This window comes from Rhizopus delemar, genomic scaffold (assembly GCF_000149305.1).
Source record: "Rhizopus delemar RA 99-880 supercont3.1 genomic scaffold, whole genome shotgun sequence".
NCBI lineage: Eukaryota > Fungi > Mucoromycota > Mucoromycetes > Mucorales > Rhizopodaceae > Rhizopus > Rhizopus delemar.
This window is the reverse complement of record NW_027137827.1, coordinates 4,044,394-4,057,677: the sequence shown is the minus strand read 5'-3', so window position 1 is coordinate 4,057,677 and position 13,284 is coordinate 4,044,394. Positions and strand designations below refer to the sequence as shown.

Here is a 13,284-nt window from a genome sequence, read left to right as displayed (position 1 = left end):
TAGACAAAATCTAAAGCTACTATTTTATTGGCAAGCCTTTTGAATAAATTGATCACTTTTTACGATTAGGTTGATCAATTTCTGATCAATCATGACAATGATTATGTGGGTTCTTTACAAGTTGAGTTACCAGTAACTTTCGAATAAAAAAAACTGCCCTCTTAAAAAAACAAAAGTCACCCGCTCTTTGGCATTGGAACAACTGGATATAAAAAAATGGAATGGTCAAATAAAAAGTTTGATTTCTATTTTAGAAAATCTTGATTTTTAAATGCAAATTACTGTACCAGAGTAAACATCTAAGCTTAAAATGTGATTGAGCTATTGACAATCGAATTATTTCTTTCTTTTCAGGTTGAACATAAAAAGATATGTATATCACTTAAATAATTGTCTTTTTACTCACTTTTCAGATTTTAATAATAATAAAAAAAAAAAAAAAAAAAATTGCATTAAAATAATTGTGTCTTTTCAAAGTATTAACTATTTTGCCAGTTTTCCCATGCTTCATAGTATGCCTAAAAGCAATGCTTAATACAAAAGTTTTATGTTCCACCACTGCCATTTTTGTACCTTATATTCATCTGTTGTCATGTTACTTTGATCTTCTTCTGTTACCTCATTCAATGGTATAGCTCTTCCACTCACTATAAAAAAGACAGCATAAGCACCCTGCTATTCTAACAAAATCATTCGAGTTACCATAGACAAGTGGAATGTCCTCTTCAAATGCTTCTTCTGCATCACTATTACCATTCGTTCCTGCTGTCTCACTGGCGTTTACTGTCTCGAACGTTTCCTGCTCTTCATCCAAGATCTCTTCTGGTTGTCCTGCTACGTTATTACTCAAGTTCTCATAATATTTAGCATAGTCTAGATAACAAGCATATTAGCAAAAGATCAAACGATATAAGGAAGAAAAAAAAAACATACAATCCTCAGTGTCCGTATCCATATTGGCTTGTCCAATTTCCTCAAATGCATCCTCATCCTCTTGCTCTTCATTCTCCACTGGACGATCCCCTGTGCCCACAAGGATCGTATCGGATATGGTAGACTTTTGATGCCAAACAGGCAGAGCATTTTGCTGTCTCTTCTGTTCTGCTTCCTCAAGCTTAGCACGTCTAGCTGCTTCGTTATCCATTTGTAGATCAACAATAATATCGCCTTGGCCGGCACCCGTATCCTGTGCCACAGCCAGTTCGTATTCATCTGCTCGACTTCCATTGGTTCTACTACCTGGCACGTTCTTATAGATGTAGCTGGAAGGAATGACGATTGAATCTGTCTGCTTCAGTAGCGAAATGATCGGCTGAGATTGCTCTCGAAGCTTTGTCAGTACTTCCTGACTTTCTTTCACATTCTCTGCATTGTCATTCTCATCCAACACAGTATCACACTGATCGCAGTGAAACAACTGATCTGTCATATCCACAAGAGATAACACATCCAGAGGGGTAAATGTCTTTGCACAGTTGGAACACACATATCCCTTATTTTCTGATTCTGTTCGCAATTTATCTCTTACAAGCGTCTGCATCTTGTACATTTTCCATTTCACAACATCTACAAATTCTTTATAGTCTATATAATAGTAAGTTTTTGGAACCATTCTTTGATCTGGTTTTCTTGGTTCCATGCGATTCACCCTGCAACGTGAAAAAAGATTTTAGATTACATCCAATGGCGTTTTATTTACCCATCTTACATTTTGATTAGCCTGTCCTCTTTTAGTTTACCACAGATCCTATGGATGTCACGGGCTGTTATCTTTAGAGCCAAGACAAGATCTTCTTCCTTTACACTTTTATTCAAAAAGCAAGGTTAACAGAAAAAAAGGAAACTACGAATCACACTTCCTAGTTACCCATTGCTATTTGGTGGGGCATTGTTAAGCTCGTCTAAAATAACAATATATTTTGGATCATAAAATGCCCGGGCTATTCTAGAAACAAGCGCTTTAAGAACTTCCATAGGAAAAGGGTAGTTCGAAAAAAAAAAAATCCAGCATTTTCTTTTTTAGCGCTGGTCGGAGTAGAGATGCCTCCAAGCATCTTTGAAACGCTTTCATTTTAGAAAAAGTTGATGGAACAAATGCTCTATTTAATATTCTGTTGGCCAACACGAACTAAGGAATGAAGATGTGATATACAGTTATATTTTTTTTCATGACATAACGATACATGCTTTAAATGATTTTATTATTAAAGAAGATGAAACAAAAAAACTAATTCCACATAAGATACTGCAAAAAAAAAAAGAAATGAATTACATGCTATAAATATATTTATATATGTATATACCTTTGGTGTACTTGAGAACTTTTGATATCCTTTAATGACTTTATTTACTGATTCCAAAAAGTCCTTTTCGGTAGCAACCTTTCTTCTTGAGCGAATGGCAAACATACCTGCTTCCGTACAAACACTTCTTAATTCGGCACCGGTAGCATTAGGACATAATCTAGCAATTAATTCATAACGGATATCTCTTTCTACGCTCATACTTTTTGCATGAATCTTCAAGATGTGTGCACGACCTTCTAAATCAGGTAAACCAAACTCCACACGACGATCCAAACGACCCGGTCTTAAAAGGGCGGGATCTAATGTGTCTGGTCTGTTGGTGGCCATCAGCACCTTGATGTTACCTCTAGGATCAAAACCGTCCAGTTGATTAATCAATTCTAACATTGTACGTTGAACTTCATTATCTCCACCAGCACCGTCGTCAAATCTAGCACCACCAATAGCATCCACTTCATCAAAAAAGATAATACAAGCCTTCTTTGTTCTCGCCATTTCAAACAATTCTCGAACCATACGTGCACCTTCACCCACGTATTTTTGAACAAGTTCGGAACCAATGACACGAATGAAGGTAGCATCGGTTCTATTTGCTACCGCACGAGCACAAAGGGTTTTACCTGTACCAGGAGGACCGTAAAGCAAGACACCTTTGGGAGGATCAATACCGAGATTGACAAATCGTTCGGGTTGAAGCAGTGGTAATTCAACTACCTCACGAAGACGTTCGATTTGCTCTTTACAGCCACCAACGTCGCTGTAAGTAACGTCTGGCTTCTCTTCTACTTGCATCATCGTGACAGAAGGGTCGATTTTGGGTGGTAAAGGTATTTGGATCTGATATTTGGTACGGTCAACACTAATAAAATTGTTTTAGCCCCACAATATATGATCAAAACACTTTTTACCCAACACGCATGCCTTCTTCAATATCTGTTGGTGAAACGTGTCGAACTAATTCTACAACAAACTTTGCAATCTGCTTTACATTGATTACATATTTTGGATCCTCATTGTTCTCTCCTTGAATAATTTTTGTACAGCGAGCTACTTGTAAAGGTTGTTCTTCTTGCATTCTTTGTTTATCAGCAGGAATGTCCCATAAGTTGGGTGCGGCTAAACCAGTATCGGATTCCTTAACACCTACAATTGCATCAATAATATGATTCCCTCGAAAAAAGAACATTAATTCACTCACCAATATGTTCGTTGACGCGCTTTTGAATGTCCTTGAGATCTTGTTCTAAAGTTTTTAATTCTTTTGTGTAAGGTCCTTGACCCTATATAGTTGACAAGTAATTAGCTTTCTGTAAAGTGCCCCTACTTTTCAGTGTGTCCTTTTTACATATGTTGTCAAAAGCTTGATATCTCCTTCATCCAAAGCTATATACAAATAAATTATTCACTGCTCAATTTCAACTTTTAAAAGTAAAATTTACCAACGATCTTTTCTTTTTTCTCGTTTTCTTCAACGTTTCCTTCGTCTATATAAAGCACTCTTAAGAACTAATTTTTAAACAATATTGAATTGGTTTACATTTTTCCCAATCAGCTTTTGGTGCCATGTTTGTTTATATTAGATCGTTCTCGAGAAAAAAAAAAAAGCTTTAAAGTTTAACTCATTAACTTACGTGTCCTGTTGTTGAAATTTAATTACCGCACTTCTTCATTAGCGCGCCCTTATCGCACAGTCTAAAAATAGTGAATGCTACGATCACAACATGAGGATGTTTCGCATAGTGAAGTCACTACCACCAGGATGACGCAGTGTGGTTTAAGGATCTGAAGACTAAACCAAGTGGCTACAAAGTAGTGCTCTCATCACCAGCAGGATTTCCTTTTTGTAAAAAAGGAATGTCACCAACCAGAGTTTATGTATGGCGTGGCTATTAATTGAATATCAATGATTATATTAACATTTCCTTACTAGATCTATTGATGACTCTATCAAATTTAATTTTGCTATTATCCTTACAGAATTCATTCAGATTTTGCAAGGCTTGTTTTTATCAATTAGATTCATGTTGAACCAAACCAATATTCTTTTCTAAAACCCTAATTCCAACCTGTTTTTCCCTCCAAAATTTTCAAAACTGCACATCCAATAGCTTAGCTACAGAATAAGCAAATAAACACATGGTACCTGAGGTAACATCTGTTTCAGGCTTTAGCTCCCATTAATTACTTAGATAGCTTCATGAAATTGTTACAAATGAGAAAATGAGCGCATAAATTCTACTTTCTCCTATTCATGATATTTAACCAGATTTGCATTAAAAAAAATTGGACAATACTGCATATTGTATTTTTGTGAATTGAAGACTGTACAAAAAGTTTATTTTACAAAATAAATACAATTTAATGATTCATGGTAGCTCGCTTAGCCTTGTTTTTGGCGTCCTCAGTAGCATGAGCCGCTTTGTTCTTTGCATCCTGAGCATAATCGACTGCCTTGTCCTTTGTTTCATCAGCATAGTGAGCAGCCTGCTTTGTCTTCAACTTGGCTTCATCCTTGAGTTCATCCGCTGCATGGCTCACTTTCTTACCATCCATGCCAGCCGCCTTCTTGACCTCTTGTGCTTTCTGGGCAGCAGTACCCGTCGCGCTTTCGGCACCCTCGATCACCTTGCTTAATGTCTCGCCTGTCTTCTTGTTGACGGTCTCTGTGGCCTTGAAGGCCTGATGCTTGATGTCTTGTGCCTTTTGGGCAGCGGCTACCGTTGCATTTTCAGCATCTTCAATCACATTGCTTGCCCTCTTGCCGACTTCTTTGTTGACTGTATCGGCCACATTCTTTGCCTTGTCTACAACTGACTCACGATGAAGGATGGATGAGATGTGAATTGAGGCAGCAGGAGTGTAGTATAATTGTCGAGTGGAACGACCGATGAGATTAGCAGATTTGGATAAGGAGTTCATTTTTTTCACGTTTGAATAAGAAATGGATTGATTTGTAGCAAAAGTAGATGAAGAAAGGGGGGGTATTTAAGCTTTTCATCTTGTACCTTTATGTCATATTTATGCAAAACGTATGCTTTTGTCACTATTTTATTCTATAATTGGAAAAATCATTTTTCCCCTCTAGCTTTGAAATCATTCTGAAATCATCCAAGATAATAAACCCCGACGCAATGAGCGTCATGCATTAGAACTGATAAAAAAAGGTACCAGGAGCGTAATGGAATGCTACACATTATCTTTTCATTTATTTATGGCAATATGATCCGAATCCATAGCAATTTATGTGTCATATGAATATTTGTGTATTTTTCAAAAAGCACTTTTTTTGAAACCAGGTAAAAATCAATATCAACGGCCACTTTTCCTTCTCCAGCACACCAATAACAGGGCTTACGTCAAGGCGATTCATTTTTACCTTTATTGTTCAGCATTCTTTGGAGGGGTTCCTTCGGCACGTATTATAGGATTCTTCTTTCATCAGTTTTCTCCTAAAGTATATTGAGGGTCGCACCCTTACTGACCAACAATATTTGCCTTTTCCCATAAAGATTCTGGCTTATGATGACGATGTATGTATAGTACTTCATTTTTTTCAAGACTACTATTGCCTGCAGTGTCATCTTTATAGATAGGTTTCAGTTTCCAATGCTAAAATCAATGTCCCATTAAAAAGAAGCTTTTTCATTCAATGATCAATCTCATCCTGAGTGGACCAATTTCCTTATCATCAAGCTTGAAAACTCGCTTAACATTCATTCACAGTGTCCACTTTCCGTTTATGGCAGGGCACACATCGCCAATACATTCATACTCTCCAAGTCGTGGCATTTTCTGCGAATTACATGGCTTCCAAAAAGCTTTTACAACAAGGTGTCTTCTATTGTGTATCAATTCGTGACTCACAACCTGTTTCCCAGGATTGCTCGGACAACTCTAGAACAACCAAAAAACAAAGGTGGTGTCTCATTATTGAATATAGAAGTTCAGCAAAAGGTTTTTCAGTTTTGATCCATCAATCCATCATTGTTAAACTGTCGTCAACGGATACCGGACTTCCTGTACAAGATGTTGATATTTACTTTGCAATCTTCATTTGATGTTCCTTCACATATCATCCTTATGGTATTCAAGCATTTCAGATCTTATGAAAGTCAGGAAATCTCCTGGAAAAGAGAATGACGAGACTTGACGACGATTTCTACAGCTCATGATTAAACGATTACAGTCAAAATTTTTATACCAAGAAATATATGCAAGCCCTGATTGTTCAAGTGATACGCCGATCATGAAAAGAGTCAAAGACAGACAAGAGAATATCTTGTCTAAGTTACATAGTTGCGATGGAGATATGCAGGATACAATATTTGCCACTTATATTCTTCCAAAAATCACCCTTCATGTTTTACTAAATATACTCTAAAAGATTTGTTAGAATTCCTACATACTTGTGGGTTATCTGTACGGATCATTGTAATTAATTATGCGGTCCTGTCAACCAGTCCTAATGACGTGCAACAGTTTGTTAAGTAAGCAATACCAGAAGACTATTTGCTCTGTGTTTATTCATTTATTCTTATTGTCATTAAAAACAATAAATGTTTGAAGGAATTGGTTGTAGATAATGGGCACGAATTCGATAGCATAAGCAGATTTAATATCGTATAGCAAACTCACTGCTTGGAAAAATTTAAATGTCGAATTGCACCAGTCTGCCGGTCATCAATTGCGGGAAAACATGATGCATGATCCCCAATCCATGTTGCATCCAACAATTGACCCTATTTTTAAATTGATGCATCTTTAAACGATTTTTTCGGTCTGTTAGCTACAAAAATAACAATAAAGCATGTTTTATGATACTGTAGAATAGAGCATTGTCTAACACAAAAATATAACACGTGTCGTATTAACCTCATTAAATACTTATTATCCATATGAGACTGCTCGGATTGTATATAAGAAATAACTAGTACAGAATACATAATACTACTTATTACATATTCTCTAAGAATCATTTACAACATTAGTAGGCCATAGAAATTCTTGGATAAGCTTGTCCCAAAGATGGATAATTGCGGACAGGTAGAAAATAAATGCATAGTGGAGTCAGGATGAGTACTGCAGATAGAGCAAAGGCCATCCAGAAAAAGGTTTGGCCAAATGATGTGGAGCAGCTGCTTATGGGGAATCGTATTTCTAGATGGTCCGATATAATACATTGCGTTGAACATAGGTCAAGTTTAGCTTCCAAAAGCCTATCCATAAAGTTAATCTGATCGAATAAGGGGCAAAATTGGACTGAATGGCTAATCAAAATTATTTTGTGCCAACGCAGGGTTCAGCAGGGTCAATAGACACACCCAGACTAAGACGAGCAATAAATGAATGGAAATTGAGCTGATTTGCTTGGATAAGAGCTCTGTGTGCGCTATTAAAAAGATTTAAACGAGTGGAGCAGAAGCATTCAAAAAAAAAAAAAAAATACAAGCAGGCAAGCTGTTGGTCCAGGGCTTTGAACAATTTAGGGGAGACAGTTCGTAAGGACGGTGAAATGTCTGACAAGGATTTACGAGACAGACTCATTTACAATATTAACCATATATAATATTTATATATATATATTTTAAATGGAGACAAAGCTCAAGTTAGCAGCAGAGTTGTTGGACATGTTAAATAAAATCAAGATTTAAGTGTATTGGAAAAAAAAAAGGGGTTTTGTTCACAAAAATACAAATAGTGATTTCAATAGGACTCAAAATTATATATAACTTTATCTAATAATATATGCCCAGAGTTTATATACTATGCGGATGGCGAAATGCCCTAAGCATTATGCAGATGGCCACATGCTGCAGATATTTCATAATTTAATATAACCACTTGCTCCTCATTTACTAGCCTATTTTGGTGGATATACATATTCGTTAATAAGTCTACATTTCCATATGCTCACACTATTAATTGTTAATAATGCTTGATTGCTATACAATGATTATCTTTGGAGCACAACAAAAACAAGAAAAGGAAAGAAAAAAAAAAGATTATGTTTTTCTCTTTTTATTTGAACGAGAAGAAGAACGGATACTAAAACGGGTACGAAGAGTACGGGTAGGAGGAGAAGGGGGGTGAGACGTAACAGCACAGGGAGAGAGAACATTCGAGGAAGTTGCGCTAAAGTTGATAAAGATTCAGTTATAATTACAAAGTATCTCTGCTTTTAATATTAAACATACAAGTCAATTTCATCGCTTTCTTCTTCTTTTATATTGTTCACAGCATCCAGATCAGGAAGTAGCGGTACATCAAGATTTTCCTCAGGATCTACACTATTTACTTGCTCTGTTAAATGGGTATTTGATTCCGCTATGTTACTTGCAATGTTCGCTAGTTTATTTTTTAGCTAATACAAACATAATGATTAACCAAATGAACACTTTTGAAGAAAAGAAATACCTTTTTGTTATGATAATTGCTATATGTTTTTGCTAACAGAACTTGGGCGCCCCAGCTATTGACGCATCGATTTAAAGGTATATTTGCTCGTAAAGCAAACTCTTCAAGTTCTTTGTATGCGGTATTTTTATACACATCCGGAATCTCCTTCCATGATAGCTTATTGTTGTCAACACGTGCATCCGCAAGGAGCTTAGTGGCTAAATCCATACAAGTAACTTGCGTAAATCTATTTAATTGTGCGTGATACTGTTTGACTAAAAGTTGTTTATCATCAATTCTTTCATTGGAATCCTCTGGTGTGATTAGAAGACCCATGGTTTCTCTTAAAAATGCTTCTATGCATGCTGAGTTGTGATGCTGTCCACTGCCCAAGCTTACTGGGAAACGTGGAATGTCTCTACAAACGCTATCAAAGATTGGTGGATTGATTAAAGGAGGCGGTGGCTGATAAATCGGTGCTGTAAAATATTTTAAAAGACATCCTAATTCACTCCTCCCTTCTTTTTACCCTGTGGAATAAGATTGCGCGCAGAAGCATTTCGTTCCATCATCAGCTTCAACTCTCCTAGCTCTTGTCGAACTTCGTCTTTCCAAGCTTGAAACTCTCTTCTCAAGTCACCAACAACACTATTGCACTTGCGAATTTCGAGAATAACTTGGTCAATGTTATAAGACATAGCAAAAAAAAAAAAAAAAAAAAAAAAAAAAAAGAGAATATACAATGATTAGATAAATGTCTAGAGTTTATATACTTTTCATACCCCCATGCATTTGTATATGTACCATGTTACACACATCTATTAATAATTTAATATACGCACTTGCTCCTTCATCATTAGTTCAACTAGCTAAGCAGTATACACCAGTGCATTTACATTTCTACTGATAAAATTATTAAGCGAAAACGATGTATCTGATTACTCTTTGATTAGGAAAGAAAAGGTTGCTATGACTATGCTCAAAAAGAAAAGATATGGACTGATATTAACGAAACCAATAAAAATATGCTTCTAATAATCCGTGAATTTAATGTTATCTACATCACTTTGATAAACACTATTAGTGACTGAAGAAAAGCATAGGCTGTAACGATGATCAATTTAGAGGTGTTGTAAGGTATATTTAGTTTTTGTATTAAAGAGAAATTATCTTTTTGGCTTATAAGCATATTTGATAAAAAAGATCACCATTCTGAGTAAAATTTTCATAAAAGCATTTCTTGCAGAAGCAATATACTTTGACATACTTTTTTTAAGTTATACTCATCACATGGTACATAAGCGGTCAATAATTAAAGAAAAGTTTTCATCGGCGATGGGAAAATTAAAGAGACTGTCGTATGTAATTTTATTAACAAATAAGCTTTGATATTCTAATCTCACTTATTATTTTTATATTGACTTTAAACGACCTATTATAAGCAATTATTCGCAAGTTATATGATGTTTAGACTAGCTTTGTTATGAACCTTAGATCTCTTAATATTCATTTACATTGTATTGTTTATTATCTGTACCCACGATTAAGAATTCAAGGAGTTGTCACTTGCATAGGTTACTCCATTAAATTGTATACAGCATTTTTAGGTGACAAATATAAACAGTTTTATTGTTGTTTTATTATTATTAAAAATAGAGCAAAACAAAGGAAAAATGAGCTTTATACTCAACTCTAGCCTACAACTTTATATAAACTTACTTGGGTTTTAGTGTTATCCTTTCTATACTAAAGATTACTTGCTATCTACACATGCATATTGCGAGTTATGATTTGATATTTGTTTACGTTCTGTACTAGCTTCCATCTTTTTCTATCTACTTGTTTCTGTTTACTTTTTTTTTTGTTTGTTTTTTGTTGTTTACAAAAAAGATTAAGCTCCTATGAATTCAATTAGACAAAATATAAGTGAAACAATTAGAATGGCAAAGGACAATCTACTCATAACGATATCTTTACTCAACAAGAGAGCAGCTCGTAAACGAATTGCTTTACTGTATATGGCTTGAACTTGGTAATAGTTGATACAACTCTGTATTTATTAGGAATCCATCTTCTTTGCTTTATTTTTCCATTTTTAATACAAAACAGTAAAGTACCACAACCATGGCAAACTACCACCAACTCCAGTAATATAAGAACCTTGCAACTCGGCCAGCAAAAATATGATGAAGCAGTACTCTATCATTGGATACAAAAAGATAAAAATTACAGCAATCAAAACATGCCTTCTTTCAATCAGATGAAACAAATAGAAGGAATGGTACAAGTGTATTACAAACTCTTTGTCATAATGTTTACATACCTTCTTTTTCATATTTCTATTTATAAGAAAGATAGCTCTGATTTATTTAAAGGCAAGTGGCTGTATTAAAGGAGATATAAAAAAAAATTTTTTTTCTTTTCTTTTTTCTTTTTTTTTTTTTTTTTTTTTTTTTTTTTTTTTTTTTGTAAATGTTGATGTTGTTAAACACCTGACAACATGAATGTTAGCATCCAGAAGGAAAAGAATGCAAAGAATGATCGAAGAAAGAGCCAAAATTGTACTTTCTTGGAGTTCTCAAAATGCTTCTTGAAGATTTGGAGAGCTCCTAGAAGCACTTCTTTGCGCCGTAAAGTTACGAAAAGATAAGCTTAATTCTTTTTTTTCTTTCTGAAAATAAAATACAAGCATGGCACAACAGCAAAAATTAAGCAGGCAGAAAGGTAAGTTTTGTGGAATGGATGTATTATGTCTCTTGACTAATAAAACTAAAAAATAAGTCAAACAACCGATGAGTCTCTTGAATCTCTTTATTGAGTAAGGACAAGAGAGAGACCGTTCAAAACAAATTATGTCTCAGAATATAGTAATTCGGTTTAGGTTACGAGGTAGTACAGTATAAACTGTGTGAGCTGTTTGTCGTACATACCACAAAGCGCTGTATATGATATACAGCCAAACTATAAGTTTAAAAATCTTCTGAGTGTGTCGTATCCCAACATATTTTAAACATGATTCATATTCAATTTATAAGAAATCAGAGTAGTGAATGCTTTACAAAGATTTATTGCAGTCTTTTCTCTATTATTCGATCATAACTAATTCCACTCCTTTAATTCAATACAAGTTGTTATAATATAGCACCTAATGCAGCGAGACATAAAAAAAATAGATCTACTTAAGAAATAATTATACACAGTTCACTTGCATAGCCTGGAACAGGTCTTCATATTAAAATTTATTCATACTAGATCTACAGGTATAATTCATTAAAGTATCTTGAAAAGGATATAATTGAACCTTCATGAAAAGAATATAAATAGCAGATACAATAATATTAAATACAAATAGAACTTTCTAAGTCTCGTTGAATTTTATAGTCCTTTCTATTCTTACGAGATAACACACTGGCTATGTCAAGGAGGACACTACCTGGAGAACGTCCTGCCCTCCACACTTTAGAATGAATAGTTTTGCTTAGTGTTGTGAATGATATATGCTGAAGTAGCATCCATAAGCGATGTTCACTTCCTGGCTACTGCTTGGGACTAGGGCATATTATTCAATTTCCCATATTTTCACTTCAAAATCGACCAATAAAATAATAAATTTCGACCATATAACCATGCTTATTTCTGTCGTATTTACCTCATTAAATACTTATTATTCGTATGAGATTACTCAAATCTTATATAAGAAATAACAAGTATTGAATACATAATATTATTTATTACATGTTCTTTAAGACACATTTACAATATTAACCATATACAATATTTATATATTTTTTAAGGAGGCAAAGCTCAAGTTTATTGATGCGACGATACAATCGAGTCTCGATAATTGTTTTTGGGTTTTTAAATGTTAAAAGTATAGGCAATAATATATATAATTTTTTTTTTTGTTAAAAAATGGCTCAAAATCCAAAAAATTCCAAGCTGTATTTCCCTATCATTCTCTAGAGGCTGAGTCAGACTGACATTTTATATACCCTCACAGTATTCATACTTTTATTGATTTTGAAACACATGAAGTCGTGAGCAACTCCCTGATTTCTTTTAATGGTACACAAATTTCAAACACAAATAAGATCTTTAAATTGAACTAGTCCAATAGAGACAGGAACAGTGTACCTCTATTACAAAGACAAGCAAAAGCATTCAAATTCGAATGTACAAAGACTAATCGGTTGTCTAAGGCCTGCACTGATGGCCAGCTTTTTGGAAAATTATTGCATCTTTGTAGGTGATTTGGGAGCCGACGTGGATGATGTCCTTTTGATGACCTTTCAAAGCCAATACAAATTAGCTGTCTCTGCTAAGGTCATGGTTGATCCTACTACTGGGTTCTCGAAAGAATTTGGGTTTATAAGATTTTTTGATGAGGCCGAACAGTAGCGTAGTTTACAAGAGATGCGAGGTGCCCATGTAGGCGCATCACACATCCGGGTCACGGTTGCTCGACTGCGAACCAAAGTTGAGATGGGAAGACCGGCTGTGGTAAATGGACTGGAAGAGATCACGACAGTATTTATAGGTGGATTGAAGAATACGACCGCCGAGGAATACTTGTGTACTTATT

At 34.9% G+C, this 13,284-nt stretch overlaps 5 protein-coding genes across 5 annotated transcripts; 1 reads left to right on the top strand and 4 right to left on the bottom strand.

The window, feature by feature from the left end:
* Positions 1-479: 479 nt before the first annotated feature.
* Positions 480-1,703, bottom strand: RO3G_01563 (uncharacterized protein; the record flags this gene model as incomplete). Its single annotated transcript, XM_067656154.1, has 5 exons — positions 480-518; positions 574-647; positions 703-873; positions 934-1,584; positions 1,700-1,703. 5 exons carry the CDS (start codon positions 1,701-1,703, stop codon positions 480-482), a joined length of 939 nt encoding a protein of 312 aa, XP_067512255.1.
* Positions 1,704-2,227: 524 nt separating this feature from the next.
* Positions 2,228-3,871, bottom strand: RO3G_01562 (26S protease regulatory subunit 7; the record flags this gene model as incomplete). Its single annotated transcript, XM_067656153.1, has 7 exons — positions 2,228-2,245; positions 2,304-3,165; positions 3,215-3,449; positions 3,505-3,586; positions 3,652-3,689; positions 3,746-3,790; positions 3,844-3,871. The coding sequence occupies 7 exons, from the start codon at positions 3,869-3,871 to the stop codon at positions 2,228-2,230; spliced, it is 1,308 nt and encodes a 435-aa protein (XP_067512254.1).
* Positions 3,872-4,664: 793 nt separating this feature from the next.
* On the bottom strand, positions 4,665-5,225 carry RO3G_01561 (uncharacterized protein; the record flags this gene model as incomplete). Its single annotated transcript, XM_067656152.1, has 1 exon — positions 4,665-5,225. One exon carries the CDS (start codon positions 5,223-5,225, stop codon positions 4,665-4,667), a length of 561 nt encoding a protein of 186 aa, XP_067512253.1.
* A 3,083-nt stretch (positions 5,226-8,308) lies between these two features.
* RO3G_01560 (uncharacterized protein) lies at positions 8,309-9,400 on the bottom strand (the record flags this gene model as incomplete). The annotated part of the gene is made up of 5 exons (XM_067656151.1): positions 8,309-8,438; positions 8,501-8,630; positions 8,691-8,700; positions 8,784-9,181; positions 9,232-9,400. The coding sequence occupies 5 exons, from the start codon at positions 9,398-9,400 to the stop codon at positions 8,309-8,311; spliced, it is 837 nt and encodes a 278-aa protein (XP_067512252.1).
* A 3,511-nt stretch (positions 9,401-12,911) lies between these two features.
* RO3G_01559 (uncharacterized protein) lies at positions 12,912-13,100 on the top strand (the record flags this gene model as incomplete). The annotated part of the gene is made up of 1 exon (XM_067656150.1): positions 12,912-13,100. One exon carries the CDS (start codon positions 12,912-12,914, stop codon positions 13,098-13,100), a length of 189 nt encoding a protein of 62 aa, XP_067512251.1.
* Between the last annotated feature and the right edge of the window lie 184 nt (positions 13,101-13,284).